Genomic DNA, 17,202 nt, shown 5'->3' on the forward strand with positions numbered 1-17,202 from the left:
TAGCTTCCCCATCTTCGCTTGTTGGACCCTCCATTGCGGGGGAAACAGTTCCCACGCTCTCTGCACCTCACCACATCTCTACTCACCCCGCGGCTTCTGCTTAGTCAGCAGACGAAGGACCGGCAGCTCGAAACCACACAGCTGCTGTTCTGCCCAGCCGGCTGGTGGAACCTCAGTCAGACATGCCGGCCCCGGCATCGTTTAGGAAGCGACATTCGCGCCGCCGGCGTGCCTCACCACCGCCAGGTTCCCTGACTTTTCCTCAGCCGATTGTGTCGGAGGTCGATACACCGGCTTTGACCCACTCCACCAGCGTCACATCAGTGTGCAACGAGCGCAGCACTCTCGCCTTCACTATCCACATCACCTACTTTACCATCATCTCCACCGCCTGCCGTATCACCATCTTCGCCACCGGCTCAACCATCCGTAGCTGCAGTACAGCCGGAGGAGCTCAGTGAGCGGGAGGAGCCCGCGTCGCTTGCAGAGGAGCTCAGCGAGCGGGAGGGGCTCGCGCTGCCCAAGCAGGAGCTCAGCGAGCGGGAGGGGCTCGCGCTGCCCGAGCAGGAGCTCAGCGAGCGGGAGGAGCCCACGCCGCCTGCAGAGGAGCTCGGTGAGCGGGAGGAGCCCACGCCGCCTGCAGAGGAGCTCGGTGAGCGGGAGGAGCCCGCGCCGCCTGCAGAGGAGCTCGGCGAGCCGCAGCGGGAGAGAGCGCTGGAGCTCGGCGAGCCGCAGCAGGAGAGAGCGCCGGAGCTGAAGGAGGGGCCTGCGCCCCAACTGTGGAGCTCAGTGAGCGGGAGGGGCTCGCGCTGCCCGAACAGGAGCTCAGCGAGCAGGAGGGGCTCGCGCTGCCCGAGCAGGAGCTCAGCGAGCGGGTGGAGCCCGCGCCACAGCCGGAGGCGGCGAGCCGCAGCGGGAGCCCGCACCGCCTGATGAGGAGCTCTGTGAGCCGGAGCGGGAGCTCAGCGTGCGGGAGGAGCTCTGTGAGCCGGAGCGGGAGCTCAGCGTGCGGGAGGAGCGCCCACCATCAAGAGAGCGGCTTGGCGTGCCGGAGGGACCCGCTCAGCCACAGCCGGAGATCGGCGTGCCGGAGGGACCCACTCAGCCTTAGCAGGGGGTCAGTGTGCAGGATGCGCGTCCACGCCCTCCACACCGCCCACACCGTCAACGTCCAGCACGTCGGGGATTATGGGCCATTCTACTCCGCCGCCTGCCGGAGCTGTTGCGACGCCGCTGCCACCGGGCCCGTGGCCGGCCGCCGGAGCTGCAACGCCGCTGCCACTGGGCCCGTGGCCGGCCGCCGGAGCTGTCACATTGCTGCCACCGGATCCGTGGCCGCCCGCCGGAGCTGTTGCGACGCCGCCGCCACCGGACCCGTGGCAGGCCGCCTGAAGTATTCTGTTGCTATCACGGGACCCGAGGTAGGCCACCTGAACTCTTGTGTTATAGTTACTGGCTGCCTGAACTGTTTTTCTCCCGCCACGGTTTTGGGGGGTTATTGAACTGTTTTGTGCCTCCGCTGGAGTCGCGGTTGAGCCTCTGGAACTTTTGAGATGGACTATTTGGTCATTTGGGGGTTGGTTCCTGGATTGTTGGAGATAGGCCTCCATACCTTGGAGGGCCTCAGATGTCCCTGGAGGGGTGGGGTCTGATACCTGACCTGACATATAGGCACACACAGATACAAAGATCCATTCCCACCCTCATGCTCTCATATGCAATTACTCAGGAGTTTTTCCTTCCCACTGTCGCCAAAGTGCTTGCTCATAGGGGTTCATATGATTGTTGGGTTTTTCTCTGTATCTATGAAGCGCCTTGAGGCGACTTTTGTTGTGATTTGGCGCTTTATAAATAAAATTGAATTAAATTGAACTCAACACTCACCCAACGTGGAGACAGACATAAAGAGACACTGTACACACAATCACACTCACCAAGCGTACTCTAAGCCCTGGGTCTAGGTACCCTTGCTACCCAGACCCAGGTAGTGTTACCCTTTTCCCTGGGGTGGAGAGAAGCAGACCCCCCCAGTTCGGCAGCAGCAGTGAGGCCCCACTTTCCAGACCCCGATCAGGCGGCCATTTCCTCCTCCTAGTCCCCCTGCTCCAACAGGCCGTAGAGAACGGGGGTGTGTGAAGACTCCAAACCTCCCTCCACCCGCTCATATGTAGTGGTGATGCATGTGTGTTCTAAGGTGCATTTAAAACCCAGGAGGGGATGAAGCTACCTGCCAGAGAGCAGCAGGTAAACGCATAGCCCTTCCTGATAGCCCTCAATGTCTACATGTATTTAAAATTGAGCGGGCAACAACACCAGGGGTGAGGTTGTACACCCTGATGGTCTTTTGGGTACCGTGTAGCGTGCCCACCCCCAAGATCGTATATGTATGTGTAACATATGTGTAATGAGAGTGTGAGTAATGTGAATGTCTAAGTTGTGGGATAAAATTGAGGGATAGGCAGCCAGAAGGGGACAGGGAGGAGGGGGCGGGGGTAGCCTCCCCTGCACCCTGGTGACATATTTCATTCATGTCTATTCAACAAAAGATGCAAAACCAAAAAATGTTCCAGATGTAGTAATCTTTAAATAATCTGTCAAACAGAGCAACCTCAGCCTCATTTCAAATAATAAGTTTAAAAGACATTATCAAGCATTTTTAAGTAGAAATAACTTTATCTTTCTTCATCACAAGCTAGCTGGTGTTGTCTGTAAAAAGGCCTTTAATCAGTAGGTAAATTTCAGGAATAAACCAGTAAAATATAATTATCAAAAATAACCCAGTGATTTTTAGGGTGTTGGAATTCACTTTTTGCTCACCATGTTTTATTTCATAGTAGAGGAGAAATCAGTGATATCTGATCAGGTCACAGTCTAGTTGAAAATGCCAGTTTCAGAAGAATAGTGTGGCTTCTTCTGAAGCGTATCTTCTACACAAACAATTGGGTAAAATCTTGGCCCAATATTTGATCAAAGCTAGCGAACCTGTGACCTAATAGAATTATTCAAGCCAGGGAGTTAATTAAAGAACCCAGCACATCGCCAACCCAACTCTTGAGTCACGACTTTTAAACCAACATTTAAACTAATAACCTACGGCTTTTACCCAGAAGTTGTTATAAAAGTAACCTAGCATGGTTTTATTATGTATTTGCAGAGGTTTTGTGAAAAAAAGTTCAGTTTGTGTTTAGAGGTTTGTGAAAAGGGTGCAAAGTTGTATCTTAACAGTTATGACAATGTACAAAAGCAAAATATTTGGTTATTTATGAAATTAAAATTTTGGGAAGAGGGAAGCAAAGGAGGGGAGACTTATTTAAAGAGAGACCTCATCATCATGTGTGTGTTTTTGTGTGTGTGTCTAATTGTATGCTCGTGTGTGCTGATTCCATCAAAAGCAGAAATTAGATGGAGGACACAGAAGCAAACAGATTAAAAATATTAAAGTAATTTCAAGAGAAATTAGTATAATTTCAAGCAGATTTATACATGGGTTAATCTATCAGTGAGTTAAGCTAATCAGTGAGTGTTTTAAAAACTGAACTGAAAGTATTCTGCCCCTCTGTTGTTGCTTTGTTGGGTTTCTTTGGCTGGCGCATTTCTCAGGTTTCCCAATAGTGGGCAGTATTACCCCTTCAGTTTGTGGCTTCTTCTTTGGTTATTTGGTGTGCACTACACTGCCCCCTTTGGTGATGTGTTGTAAGCAGCAGGCAAAGTTCACGCAGGCAGTGGGAGAAAATGCATGGAGCAGAAAACAAGCTGCAAAACTTTAAGCCCAGTGTACATCGTTGGGGAGTTTGTTGAGCCATAATCTGTAAGTAAGCAATGTCTAACTTCATTTTCTGTAAGATTTGCTACTTTCATGTTACTTAAAACGTTATTTGAACGTATAAGGAAAGATGTTAATGATGAATGTAAAACATAAGGAAAGCTATGTTGCTAACTTCTGCTTTGTTTACAAAATATGTTGATACTGATGCTTACGTATTATTTTACTGTATGTTCACAGTCTTACAAATTAAAAGAGGATTAAAAAGGTCTTGTCCTGTTGTTCCTGGAACCATCTCCCCTTATGTTAAGCTCGCTGCATAGGGTGAATAGCCATACATTTGTGATAGATTGATTATTTGTTGAAGTTCATAATGGAGTAAAAAGTTGTGGTTAAAAGTTACCCAATATATTATTCAATTTATTTCAAATATGTAAATGTATAAACAAGGGTAAAAGAAGTCCCATTAAGAGACGTAATGTAACACAGGCTAAAATAGTTAAAAGAGTTCATGACTATGTTCAACCGGATAATAATCCTTAATGTACGGTGGCCCCTAGAGACAAAGCACGTACAAACTCCAAAACACTTACAAATTCCAAATAGCACGCACAAACTCCAAAACACGTACAAAATCCAAAACACATGAAAACTCCAAAACACGTACAAACTCCAAAACACGTACAAACTCCAAAACACTTACAAAATACAAAACACATGCAAAATACAAAACACATGCAAAATACAAAACACGTACAAACTCCAAAACACGTACAAACTCCAAAACACGTGCAAACTCCAAAACACTTACAAACTCCAAAACACTTACAAACTCCAAAACACGTACAAAATCCAAAACACATGCAAAATCCAAAACACATACAAAATCCAAAACACGTGCAAACTCCAAAACACGTACAAAATCCAAAACACATGCAAACTCCAAAACACTTGCAAAATACAAAACACATGCAAATTCCAAAACACAACGGAAGTGCTCCAGGACGCTAGGGGCAGTGTTGAGCTTTTGTTACCTAGTAACTACACAAGCCAGGAAGTACCAATGACCGGATTTGGGGTCTGCAGCCTTTTTTTTTTTTCTCCTTTTTTTTCTTCAAATATTAAACTTTATTAAGAAACAGTATACAGAACATGTATACAATCAGAACAAAATTAACATATGCCAGGGGTTGTAATACAAAGAATTACAAACATTCAAATAATTTGTAATTACTACAAATAGTAATAGTTTTCATAGCCTTTTTGTTAAGTGATCCACTAATCAATTTTATGTAACATAAAACATCATTATAGTAATGTTTAAAATTAGGTTTTTTGTTACTGTATTTGCATTTGTGAAAATAAAATTTAGCTAAGATAACTAACAAGTTTATTATAAAGTAAACATCTTTTTTTTGCCTTCGAAAGAAACAAAATACAACATTTTCCCATTTCACAGTAAAGTCTTTATAGAGATGTCCAGCAATGAATCTACTGAAGTCTTTCCAAAATGTTCTAGCGTATGAAGAGATCCAGAAGAGGTGTTGCACAGTCTCAGGATGGCTTCCACAAAATCCACAGTTCACATTTATGTCCCTTTTGAACTTCGTGATGTTTGCAGATAATCAGACCTAAATATGTTGCTTCATTTTTAACTGTTATATTACAAATACTCTGAACATTACACTCTTTGACAGGTAATAATTGACATTTATTTAAGTTTAGAACCAATCCAGACCCTTTTGAGAAATCCTCTATTACACGTAAAGCAATTGGCACTTGGCTGGCATTTTTAAGAAAAATTGTGGTATCATCTGCCAATTGACTGATGACAATCTCTCTGTCTGCTATGTTTATGCCCTTCACAGGGCTATTTGAAATATGAGAGGCAAGAATTTGGGTGCAAAGTAAAAAAAGATAAGGGCTAATCGGGCAACCTTGGCGTACACCTCAATTAAGACTAAAATGAGAAGTGGTGCCATTTTTCATTCTAATAGAACTATTAGCATTGGAATACAGAGTTTTGATAGCTCTGCAGAAGATATCACCAAAACCAAATTTCTGAAGTGTAAGAAATATAAATTCATGCTCAATTGAGTCAAAGGCTTTATAGAAGTCCAGGAGAAGGATAAATGAGTCATCAGATATTAATGCTGAGTAGTCCAGAATATCCAAGACGAGTCTAATATTATTGGAGATGTGCCTGTTTGTCATAAAACCAATATCGTCTACAATATCGTCCAAAATATATTTAATTCTTCTAGCTAGCAATAGAGCTAATATTTTATAATCATTATTTAGGAGGCTTATTGGTCTCCAGTTGTTTATAAAAAGTAGGTCCTTCTTAGGTTTGGGAATTAAAGTAATACGTCCTTGAGTAAGGCTGGGAGGAAGAGTGCCCCTTTCAATACTTTCATTATAAACCTGCAACAAAAAGGGTGCAAGCTGACAAGAAAATGATTTATAGAATTCAGCCACCAGCCCATCTGTGCCTGGAGATTTGTTGTTTTTAAGAAATTCAATAGATGTCAATATCTCTTTTTCAGTAATTGGACTGTCACATAAAAGCCTATCAGCACTTTTAATCATTTCAACATTGTTTACAGAGTCAATAAATTGGGTAGCGACCTTTGCGTTATAATTGGATTCATACAACTTTGAGTAGAAATTACAAAAAAATTGAGAGATAATTTTTGCATCATCACTGACCGTACCATTTATATTCAATTTATGAATAGTATTGGTTTTAGATCTATGGGTCTGCAGCCTTAAAGGCCGCATTATAAGGCCGATTACGTCACAGCGACACGACGAAGGCTGTGTCCTAATTAAGAGACTGCACGCTTGAACTACGCGCACTACGCGTACTACGCACGAGAAGTGCGGAAGTGAGAGGCTTGTGAAATGGGACGGTATACGCTTCGTCTCGCTGTACAGGTTGCCTAGCAACCATGATACTAACCGCGAGACACGTTACATACAGCATTGTTTGACAGAAATGAAGGAGAAAAATGTTTTGTTAGTCATTCATTTTTGTCATGACATAACAGATGGAGAGAATAGACAGACTGTTCCCTGTTTGTGAAGGACTGCTAGGAAAGTTTAAAATAACTAATTGTCTGTCCTGAATCAGTCTTATTAGGTAATGTTCAAATAATTTGATCATTCCAGTGTTTTCAGGGTGGGAGAAAGTACTCAGGGCCTTCAAGTTACACACTATGAAAGGAAGCAACAAGTTTAATGTTCAGAAAAATAAAGTTTGTATCAGCAGCAGAATGGAACTAAAAATAAATGTTTGTTTCGGTTCTATGAAGCTTTGAGTATTTTGGATCAGTAGTACTGCTGTGTTTGTTGCATCATATTGCTGTAATTGTTTATATGCTTTATATATTCTGAGCTAAGTTGATCTATAGTGTTACATCATATTCTATAAGGATGTTATGTGTTTGGACACTTCGTGCCCAGTTTGACCCATTTAGCAGAAGTCAGCCTGTTTAAGGCTCTGATGTCTATTCTGTATGACTTAAAGCAGTTATGACATGGTCTGATTTTCTCACCCAATAAAGGAATGTTTAATATATCAGTCTACCCTTCATTCTATCAGAAACAGTTATCACAGCTTGTACATTTTCTTTTTACACATGTATGTAAGCACTGAGCCAAATTTAGTAATGCCAACATACTGAAGGAACAACATTTGTCTCTTATATGTGATACACCTATATATGCACTGTCAATATACATTTTGAACCAGCTGCAGATGTCAGAGTAACAACTGACTGACCCCCACATAAAGTGTGTTACAGTAGTCCACAGGGGAAGAAATAAAAGCATGGATCACGGTTTCAAAGTGCTGCCTAGGAAGAAAAGATTTCACTCTTGCCAGTCGCCTTAAGATAAAAATTGACTGGTTCAACTTAAAACCAAGGGCAGTAACAACAGGTTTAAAATAAACTTCCAGGGGTTCCAAATGAAAAGAAGAGGACTCACAGGGGCCACTGGGTCCAAACACCAACAAATCTGTTTTCTTTTCATTCAAAGTTAAAAAGTTTAGAGCCAACCAAGCTTTAATGTCATCTAGGCATGTCAAGAGAGGTTTTATTCAGATGCCATCCTTCTGCTTCAGTGGCAAATAAATTTGGCAGTCATTCCTATATACTTGTCTTTGAGTGAAGATTTAAGGTGGTAAGACATGTAAATAACTGCAACTTGAATCTGTACTGAAGCTCAGTATTTGACACAGAGTTCATGTTCACTGCTGTAATAGCTAATAATGACTAATATAATAACCATAATATTGGCCATATTATATTTACATTACCAAAGTGATATGACTTTAGTCTCATGAACAACATTAGCTAATTGTTATTTACTAGCTAATCTTAAATGACTGTTCAGTACAGAAATGAAGCCCAAAAATCATGTTTTACTGTCCTGTGGTCTCAGCCTCAGATACTTATCAAATCACACAAAGCTCTTGTAGAAACAAACAAACAAATGAAAAAAATATGTTCTCCTTCATTTCTGTCAAACAAAGTTGTATGACACGTTTCCAGCTGTTAGTATCATGGTTGCTAGGCAACCTGGGAAGCGCGACGGAGACTTGAGCCCATGTATTTGCAACAAACTTGCCGTTTATTTTGCAAATCGAGCTCAACTCTGCCCCTAGCGTCCTGGAGCACTTCCGTTGTGATTTGGAGTTTGCATGTGTTTTGGATTTTGCATGTGTTTTGGAGTTTGCATGTGTTTTGGATTTTGCATGTGTTTTGAATTTTGTACATGTTTTGGATTTTGCATGTGTTTTGGCTTTTGTAACTGTTTTGGATTTTGCACGTGTCTTGGTGTTTGCATGTGTTTTGGATTTTGTACGTGTTTTGGATTTTGCTTGTGTTTTGGATTTTGCTTGTGTTTTGGATTTTGTACGTGTTTTGGAGTTTGTGCGTGCTATTTCGAATTTGTAAGTGTTTTGGAGTTTGTACATGCTTTGTCTCTATGGGCCACCGTATTAATGTGACTACAACCTGTGTAACATTCAATCTGTGATCTACTTGTCGAGCCTGGGGAATAATCCATGTGATTTAGTGATCGTGATTGATTAGTTATGCCTGCCGTTGCCGGAAGGGGGAGCTCTGGCCACGATGCCTCATTCGCAATGAAGCTGCTGAAAGAGAAGCATCGTGTCTGAGCGTCGTCATTGACTTATCCCCTTTTCAGGTAATAATTGTGCAATTCTGCTGTTGGACTTTACAAATATGTATGTTGAGTTGTACTGACCGTGTTTCCAAATGTACCAAGAGGATACTAGGAATACTTAGATGACCTGTGTTAACTGTGATGTTAGGATAAGCTATAAGCAGCAAGCTAAGCTAAGCGCTCTGTTGGTGGCTAGCATGAAGCATTATCGTGTCAGACTGTGTATGAAACATACATTGTGTGCATTTTGCATTTGCTCTGGACAAAGAACATGTTTATTTTGTGTGAAGGGACAAATGCCTATTAGTATTTTTATATGAATATTTTGTTTATTTTCTGTACATTTCAGTTTAATGGTCTAAGTTTGTTTATTGATTCATAAGCTGTTTTTGTAAATTTTTACATTCAATTTAATCTGTAACTTAAAGGAAAGGAAAGAAAACAGTCTTGAGATATATTGTCTTACAACTAACAGAGACTGTACATCGTTGTTAGGATGTTTAATACTTTTGTATGTATGTTTATATTTCTGAATCATTCGAAATGAAGCTGCTGAAAGAGAAGCATCGTGTCTGAGCGTCGTCATTGACTTATCCCCTTTTCAGCCCCTTTTCAGGGTGTAACATTTTGGAGGCACCGCTGGGATGAATGTGATGAGGGCCCGCTGTCCCAGATAGACGCCCCAGTCATCATTCAACCCCTCACATCAAATACCACGGTGGGAGATACAGTGTGCTGGTTTCGACAGTTACGCAGAGGGACCTGCATGCAACCTGAGGTTAACTACTGGTGCCAGGGAAGCTGCACTGACTCTTCTGCAAAGAGGTCTTACATCACACTAATCATTTCCACAAGCCACAGACTGAAATGGAGTCTTCAGGGCTAGAGGACCTGAAGTTAGAAGTTGCTGGTACATTGTATACAGTGACAAGAGACATTTTGATCGGAGTTTGTGATTTCCTAAATATTGCTGGTTCAAAACTTGAAAGGGTATCGGGTAAAAGTCGTTCCTCTCTCATTTCCTATATAATACATCACTTAGAAAGAGAGGAGCTGGATGAGCTTGAAGATGAGGGAATGTCTGAGCTACTGATTTTGAAAGACAAAATTTTTGAGTTGCAACAGGCTGCTCAGAACGGTACATCGGGACACAAAACCTCAGATACTAACCAGACAGATTTTTTTTTTCAGCCCCTTTTCAGGGTGTAACACATTCACCTGAGGTCAGCAGAGAAAGCTTACATAATGTTACACAAAAACACAGATACTCACAGACCAGTTTGATTCAATGCTTAATAGTTTAATGATGCAGAAGAGAAAAAAAGTTTTGTTTTTAAGTTTTTGCTAAAAGCATTCTTTCCATTACACATTTCAATTGCTTCTTTTAAAACACACAATCACACTATTTTATGTCACTTGTCGCTTCATTCCTTATGCATCGTTACAGCAAAAGAAAAAGGTAAAGATGTGAAAACAGATATTTTGAGTGATATATGAGAAGATTTCTTTCTTTTTCAGATGACGTGCCTTCATGTCAGCCCAGGAAGTATGACTTATTCGTAATGCAGACAGAAGGGAATCGGGACTGGCAAGACTGATCATTCATACACAGGTCTCCTGTAAGCACCAAAAATCAACTTTAACCGAAATTTTTGTTGCATGAACACAAAAGTATAGAATATATGAGAAAAATGTTTTGGTTTTTTTGGTTTTATGTATAATGACAATAGCACTTGTATATATTATTTACAATTTTATACCTGAAAAATTCATTTCCATGCATTGCTCGCTGCCCGCGTTGTTAGGCTCCCCCCGACACCAGTTTGTGTATTGGAAACGTGTTCCATCGATCCAAAACCAATAACCCTCCTACAGAACAGAAAAAAGTTAAAAATAAGAAATCGTTTTTTAACGAAACTACACTTTAACATTATACATCGACTACCAAGTTTGGACACACCTTCTCATTTATTGGTTTGTCTTTACTTTCACTACTACCGACATTGTAGATGGAAACTGAAGATATCAAATATATGAAACAAGGTACAGCGGGGAAAATAAGTATTTGACACATCAGCATTTTTATCAGTAAGGGGATTTCCAAGTGGACCATTGACACAACATTTCCACCAGATGTTGCCATCAAGCCAAATATTGACGTCATACAAACAAATCAGAACATATAAGTATACAAGTTAAACCACAATAAATAAAGTGAAATGACACAGGGAATAAGTATTGAATACATGGAGATAACAAGGGGCAAAATGACATAGAAAGCCAGGAGATCACCTGAAATCTGTCAGTATTGATAGAGAAATCCTGTCCCCTATCAGTACTAATTGATATCAGCTGCTTTAGTCCTAATTGATGGCCTATAAAGGCTCCTCATTACCCAGAAGGCACACAGGAAAGACTTCATGATGGGTAAAAGCAAAGAACTCTCTCAAGATCTTCGTAATCTTATCGTTGAAAAGCATTTTGATGGGAATGGTTATAGGTGCATTTCCAGAATGCTGAATGTTCCTGTGAGCACTGTGGGGGCCATTATCCGGAAATGGAAAGTGCATCAGTTCACCATAAACCTGCCACGATCAGGTGCTCCACGCAAGATCCCTGTCCGAGGAGTCCAAAGAATAATCAGGAGGGTTCTCCAAGAGCCAAGAACCACTCGGACAGAACTTCAGGAAGACCTTGCATCAGCAGGTACTGTTGTTTCAAAGAAAACTATAAGCAATGCACTGAACCGCCATGGCATCCATGCACGCTCACCACGCAAGACTCCATTGCTGAACAAAAAGCATGTCAAGGCTCGGTTAAAATTTGCGCAACAGCATTTGGAGAAGCCTGTGGATTATTGGACGACTATAGTATGGTCAGATGAAAGCAAAATTGAACTTTTTGGCAGTCATTCTACACACCATGTTTGGAGAAGAAATGGCACTGCTCACCACCCCAAGAACACCATACCAACAGTCAAGTTTGGGGGTGGAAGCATCATGGTTTGGGGCTGCTTTTCAGCAAGGGGTACTGGCAGACTTCATATTATTGAAGGCAGGATGAATGGAGAGATGTACCGGGACATTCTGGATAAAAATCTGCTGCCATCTACCAGGAAGCTAAAAATGAAAAGAGGGTGGACATTTCAGCAAGACAATGATCCCAAACACAAGGCCAAGGAAACAATGAAGTGGTTTCAAAGAAAGAAAATCAAGTTGCTTGAATGGCCCAGTCAATCACCTGACCTAAATCCCATAGAAAATCTATGGAGAGAACTGAAGATTAAAGTTCATAAAAGAGGCCCAAGGAACCTTCAAGATTTAAAGACCGTTTGTGTGGAAGAATGGGCCAGAATCACTCCTGAGCAATGCAGACGACTGGTCTATCCATACAAGAGGCGTCTAGAAGCTGTAATCACCAACAAAGGCTTTTCTACAAAGTATTGAATAAAGTGTGTTCAATACTTATTCCCTGTGTCATTTCACTTTATTTATTATGGTTTAACTTGTATACTTATATGTTCTGATTTGATTGTATGACTTCAATATTTGGCTTGATGGCAACATCTGGTGGAAATGTTGTGTCAATAGTCCACTTGGAAATCCCCTTACTGATAAAAATGCTGATGTGTCAAATACTTATTTTCCCCGCTGTATATGGAATTATATGGCAATGAAAAAAAGATAACAGTGAAAAATAAGTAAAATATCCAATGGATAGATTTATGTTTTAACTGGCAGACTGGCATACCTGTTGACCATCAGAACCACCAATCCATGTTCGTCCATTAGCTCTACTCCCATCAGATATCACCCTCTGAATCAGCTGGTATTCCCCAAGGCTCTGTACAGATGCAAGGTTTGCACTCATGGACTGACAGTTTCTCTACAGTAAACAAAAAGACAGAAGAGTTACAGAAGATTTATAAAACAACCTTCATGATTACACCACCAGAAACATACAAATAATAATAAAACATACTAAGAAATATTTACATTGACTGACAAAATTATTGATTTTAATTATCTGACCTTGTATTAATAGCTTACAATTCAACAAGTAATAAAAAGTAACGTTTTTTAATAATTATTATATTGAAAGGACTAATGATTAATACATTTACAATCATTCAGAATTATTTCATGCAGTTAATGTTGGTGGCTTAAGCTTGGATGCATATTTCACAGTACAGCTGGTGTTAATCGAAGCATAAATTGACAGGTGATTTATCCATGGCATAAATTGTAGGAACGCGAAACTGGAGCCTTTAGTGTGTTTGCTTCTTTGTTTGCATTTCTTGTTTACTAATATATTGTTACTGTTTACTTGTTAAAAAGTAAAGCCATATATGGCATACATACATATTAGAATAAATGATAGCATTATTAAAATTCAATAAATGATAACATTAACAATGATCAATACATACTATCATAATTTTAGACAAATTTTAACAGTACATTGGCTTTGATAACATTTTAATAATTGTCAATATAAAAATGTTTAATATAATATTAAAAAATATTATTATAAGGTCTTATCCAAATATTAAAGAATCAAAGAAACACAGTCACAGTAACTGGTGAGTACTGATGCTATTACCTGAGCATCACCCCAGGGTAAGGGTGTAGAAACATAGAAGTAACATTTCTTGTTGTACTCAGTCCAACCAGCGGGACATGAGGGCTTCTTGGGAACATAGCACTCATCTAAAGACAAAGCAAACATATTGTGTGACAAAATGCTGACTCAATTCCCCCTTTGCTGGAATAATTATAATCATGGTCATTAACTTGTGTTTTATTGACAATAGTTTTACTTTTCAACAAATTTCAACTGGAAAATGTGTCATTTTCTTCCTTTAGATTTCTATTTTTAAAAACATGTATTTAAAAATGGATCTTATTATTTGGACAGCTGTATATAGACCATTGACATGCACAACATTCAGTATGATACTAGTTACATACTTTTATACTTACCCTGAGCAGCGGTCAGAGCCATCATTGCACAGAGAAGTGCAGATGCAGTCAGCAGCTTCATGATGATATTTAGTGTCTCTGTAAGAAACACATTAACAAAAGTGATTAGCAGTTTGTTAAAGAAAGGATAGAAGATCCTCAGCATATTTGTAACATACCTGTCTGTAGAATGTCTTCTCCTCTTTCAAGTGTCAGCCTGTAGCTTCACCCCTCAAGTAGAGATGAGCACTTATATACACTTTCTTATATTTACATTTCAATACCAGGAAGAGATGCACTAAAAATACTTAAGTATGTTTTGATTCCATGCTTCACTACCCCTGTCTTTACCAACCTTACGCAATTCTCTCCACCCAGCTTGAATTTCATGGATGTTTAATTTCATTTATTGACTGCTGGTCAACAAAGATGTCACGCTCCTGGGTCTTTGGCCCAGTGTAAATGTGTCTGGACTTTTGATTCTGGGTTGTTATTGTTCTATGGTTAAGGTTCTGTTCCTCGTTTTGGTTTACAGTTGTGATCCCTCTGTTTATATTTGTTTTCTTAGGTCTTCTTAGTTTTGTTTTCTAGTCTGTAGGTTTCTGTTATCATGGAGCACGGAACAGGGGAGTTTCCATGCCCCATGTTTAGTCAGCCTTATCCTTTCCATTTAGTCTTGTCTCTGCATTCGGTGTTCTCTTTCTATCTCCCCGTCAGTCTTGTTCCCATGTATGTTTCTCCACTGGTCTCAGTGTCACACCCAAGTGCTTCATGATGATTTCGGAGTATTTCTATAAAAAACAAAATACCTAAAATGAGTAACAGATCAATAAAGAATAGCCATAAAATAGACAGTTTAAAAAAAGGAAACGAACACTTTGAAAGCAAATCAGATTTGATACGATTTGATTTGACAAAGTTTCATTGCAGCAACTCAAAGAAAAGCATCATTTACACATAGCATAACATGGCTTGGTCATTGTGATGCACCAAGCAAGTTACAGCTTGGATTGAATGATTTTAACATCAACTGCAAAAACTGAAAACGTGTTTGTATTTGTAAATATTTGTAAGTCCATACAAGAAGCTGATTGTGAGAAAATGTATCATTTATCCTACTACAGTTTACACCTTAAAGAGAAAGCTCATGAATGTGCCAGCTCTGGAGACCATCTTCCCCCTTATGGGAAAATAGTTAGTTCTAGATGGCAAGTTGTCATGAGAGAAGTATCATTATAATATTTGCTGTAATGTGAGAGTGTTTACAAAGTCACTGTATCAGCCTCACTTCCTCATGTGCTACTGTTGGCACCATCAGTCACACATGAAACAGTTGTTTCTTTAGAGATGGGTGGATGTTCAGTCAACACCCTCATCAAATACCACTAAAATTCAACAGGTTTTTTTTTTTTTTTACAGTTTTCTTATGCTTATTTTTGTTTGTAGCATTTTGAAGATTTTATTTGATTTGTCTCTTTTTTGTTTTGTCTGCAATAATGAATGAAGTGATGCTTCCATAAATAATGGAGAGCAGAAAAAAGTTTCACTAGGTAGCTACAGCTTCTGTCCTTTTGTGATAGCTTTCACTCTCTCAAAACAAGTGTAATGTTTGTGAAATTCTGACTGTTCCTTATTGAAATATCAGATTTTTTTTCTGTTACTAGGTCATACTTTGTATTTATTGAGGGTGTAAAATCATATTGGATATATATGGACTACGTAATGTTAGGAAATAATGGATGTCACGTAGTTTGAAGAAAACCAACGATTTTTGGGAAAAGCCTAAAAATCATTTTTTAAAGAATATTCATGTATTAGTGCATTGAACAAGAAAAAAATAAAACAAGTAATCATTGTTCTAATTATGATTTTTACGGTAATTCCTACTTTCTACTGCAATCATATATTCTTACAGAATTTATCATGAAAGAAAGCACTAAGCATTCATTTTGAGAGTTAATCTTGGACAGCCAGAGCATACTTAGATTTTGGCAAGACTGAATGGATATGTCAAATAGTGCACAGTTAGTGAATAAGGCCAATTTCAAATGTCTGCTGTAATCCACTAGGCTAATGCTCTTACACTGAAAATTTATAATGTGATGTTTACAGGACCCATAATTCTCTCCTTCTTCTCTTTTCAAGGAAATCCCAGACACCCTTCCAGAAGACAGAACTCTGCTGATGACTAATGAAGGAGAGTGCACTGCAGGTCCTGTTCAGATAGAGGTCCCAGTGGATTCAGGTCAAACTAAAGAGCAAAACCAACTTGTCACGGTTTTGGGTCCGTTGGACCCAGTATTTTGAGTTTATGTTTTGGTTTATTTTTGCATTATGGATTGTTTTCTGATGTTCTAGTGCTTTGTTTATTATTATCATTATAGATCTGTTTCTGTTATTCTTGGTGAGGGATCAGTTCTTAGGTTTTGGGTTCTCATGTGTGTTGCAGTTTCTGTTCAGTGTCTAGTCTGTCTCTCAGTGTCATGTCTGCATCTGGTTTAGTAATTCTTGTTTCCTGTCTCATTGTCTGTGAAGGTTCTCAGTCATCCAGGTCATCGTAGTCAAAGGAGCTTGCAAAGAAAAGTTTACCGGAAGCCCACACACACGGACCAGTACCTCCTCTTTGACTCCCATCACCCTCTGGAACACAAACTTGGAGTAATTAGGACCTTACACCACCGGGCAGAACATGTTCCCTCTAAGCCTGAAGGAAAAAAGGAACACACACATGTAAAGGAAGCACTCAAAACGTGCGGCTATCCTAAATGGGCGTTCTTAAAGTCAGCAAAGAGGCACAGAAAAGAAGACCAGACACCAGCGAGGGAGGATAAGAAAGACAGACGCAACAACATTGTCATCCCCTATGTAGCCGGTGTATCAGAGAAACTCAGGAGAGTTTTCTCCAAGCATGACATCCCAGTGCATTTCAGACCCAGCAACACGCTCAGACAAAAACTGATTCACCCAAAAGACAAAACTCCAAAACACAGACTTAACAATGTGGTGTATGCTGTACAGTGCAGCGAGGAATGCCCAGACCTCTACATTGGAGAGACCAAACAGCCACTTCACAAGCGCATGGCACAACACAGAAGAGCCACCTCCACAGGACATGACTCAGCAGTCCATCTGCATCTTAAGGATAAAGGACACTCTTTCGAGGATACCAATGTTCACATTTTGGACAGAGAGGACAGATGGTTTAAAAGAGGAGTGAAAGAAGCCATCTATGTCCACTGTGAGCGACCATCTTTGAACAGAGGCGAGGGTTTACGACACCAACTC

At 40.4% G+C, this 17,202-nt stretch overlaps 1 protein-coding gene across 1 annotated transcript; it reads right to left on the bottom strand.

The window, feature by feature from the left end:
* Positions 1-10,036: 10,036 nt before the first annotated feature.
* On the bottom strand, positions 10,037-14,276 carry LOC146673774 (type-2 ice-structuring protein-like). The gene is made up of 5 exons (XM_085391489.1): positions 13,939-14,276; positions 13,559-13,665; positions 12,707-12,841; positions 10,717-10,825; positions 10,037-10,573 (listed from the first exon to the last, which is right to left on the bottom strand). The coding sequence occupies exons 1-5, from the start codon at positions 14,081-14,083 to the stop codon at positions 10,491-10,493; spliced, it is 579 nt and encodes a 192-aa protein (XP_085247615.1). The 5' UTR covers positions 14,084-14,276; the 3' UTR covers positions 10,037-10,490.
* Between the last annotated feature and the right edge of the window lie 2,926 nt (positions 14,277-17,202).

The sequence above is a fragment of the Rhamphochromis longiceps genome, linkage group LG3, assembly GCF_057381845.1.
Source record: "Rhamphochromis longiceps isolate RC_006_pf linkage group LG3, R_longiceps_female_GT1.1, whole genome shotgun sequence".
NCBI classification, from domain to species: Eukaryota; Metazoa; Chordata; class Actinopteri; order Cichliformes; family Cichlidae; genus Rhamphochromis; species Rhamphochromis longiceps.

What these genes read in the sequence shown, in the direction of transcription:
- LOC146673774 (XM_085391489.1), bottom strand. Translation starts at nt 14,083, where the DNA reads ATGCTGAGGATCTTCTATCCTTTCTTTAACAAACTGCTAATCACTTTT. An exon ending in TACCCTGGGGTGATGCTCAG is followed by an intron (nt 12,842 to 13,558) that starts GTAATAGCATCA and finishes TGTTTACTGTAG; the next exon opens with AGAAACTGTCAGTCCATGAG. An exon ending in CATGGAAATGAATTTTTCAG is followed by an intron (nt 10,574 to 10,716) that starts GTATAAAATTGT and finishes TGGTGCTTACAG; the next exon opens with GAGACCTGTGTATGAATGAT.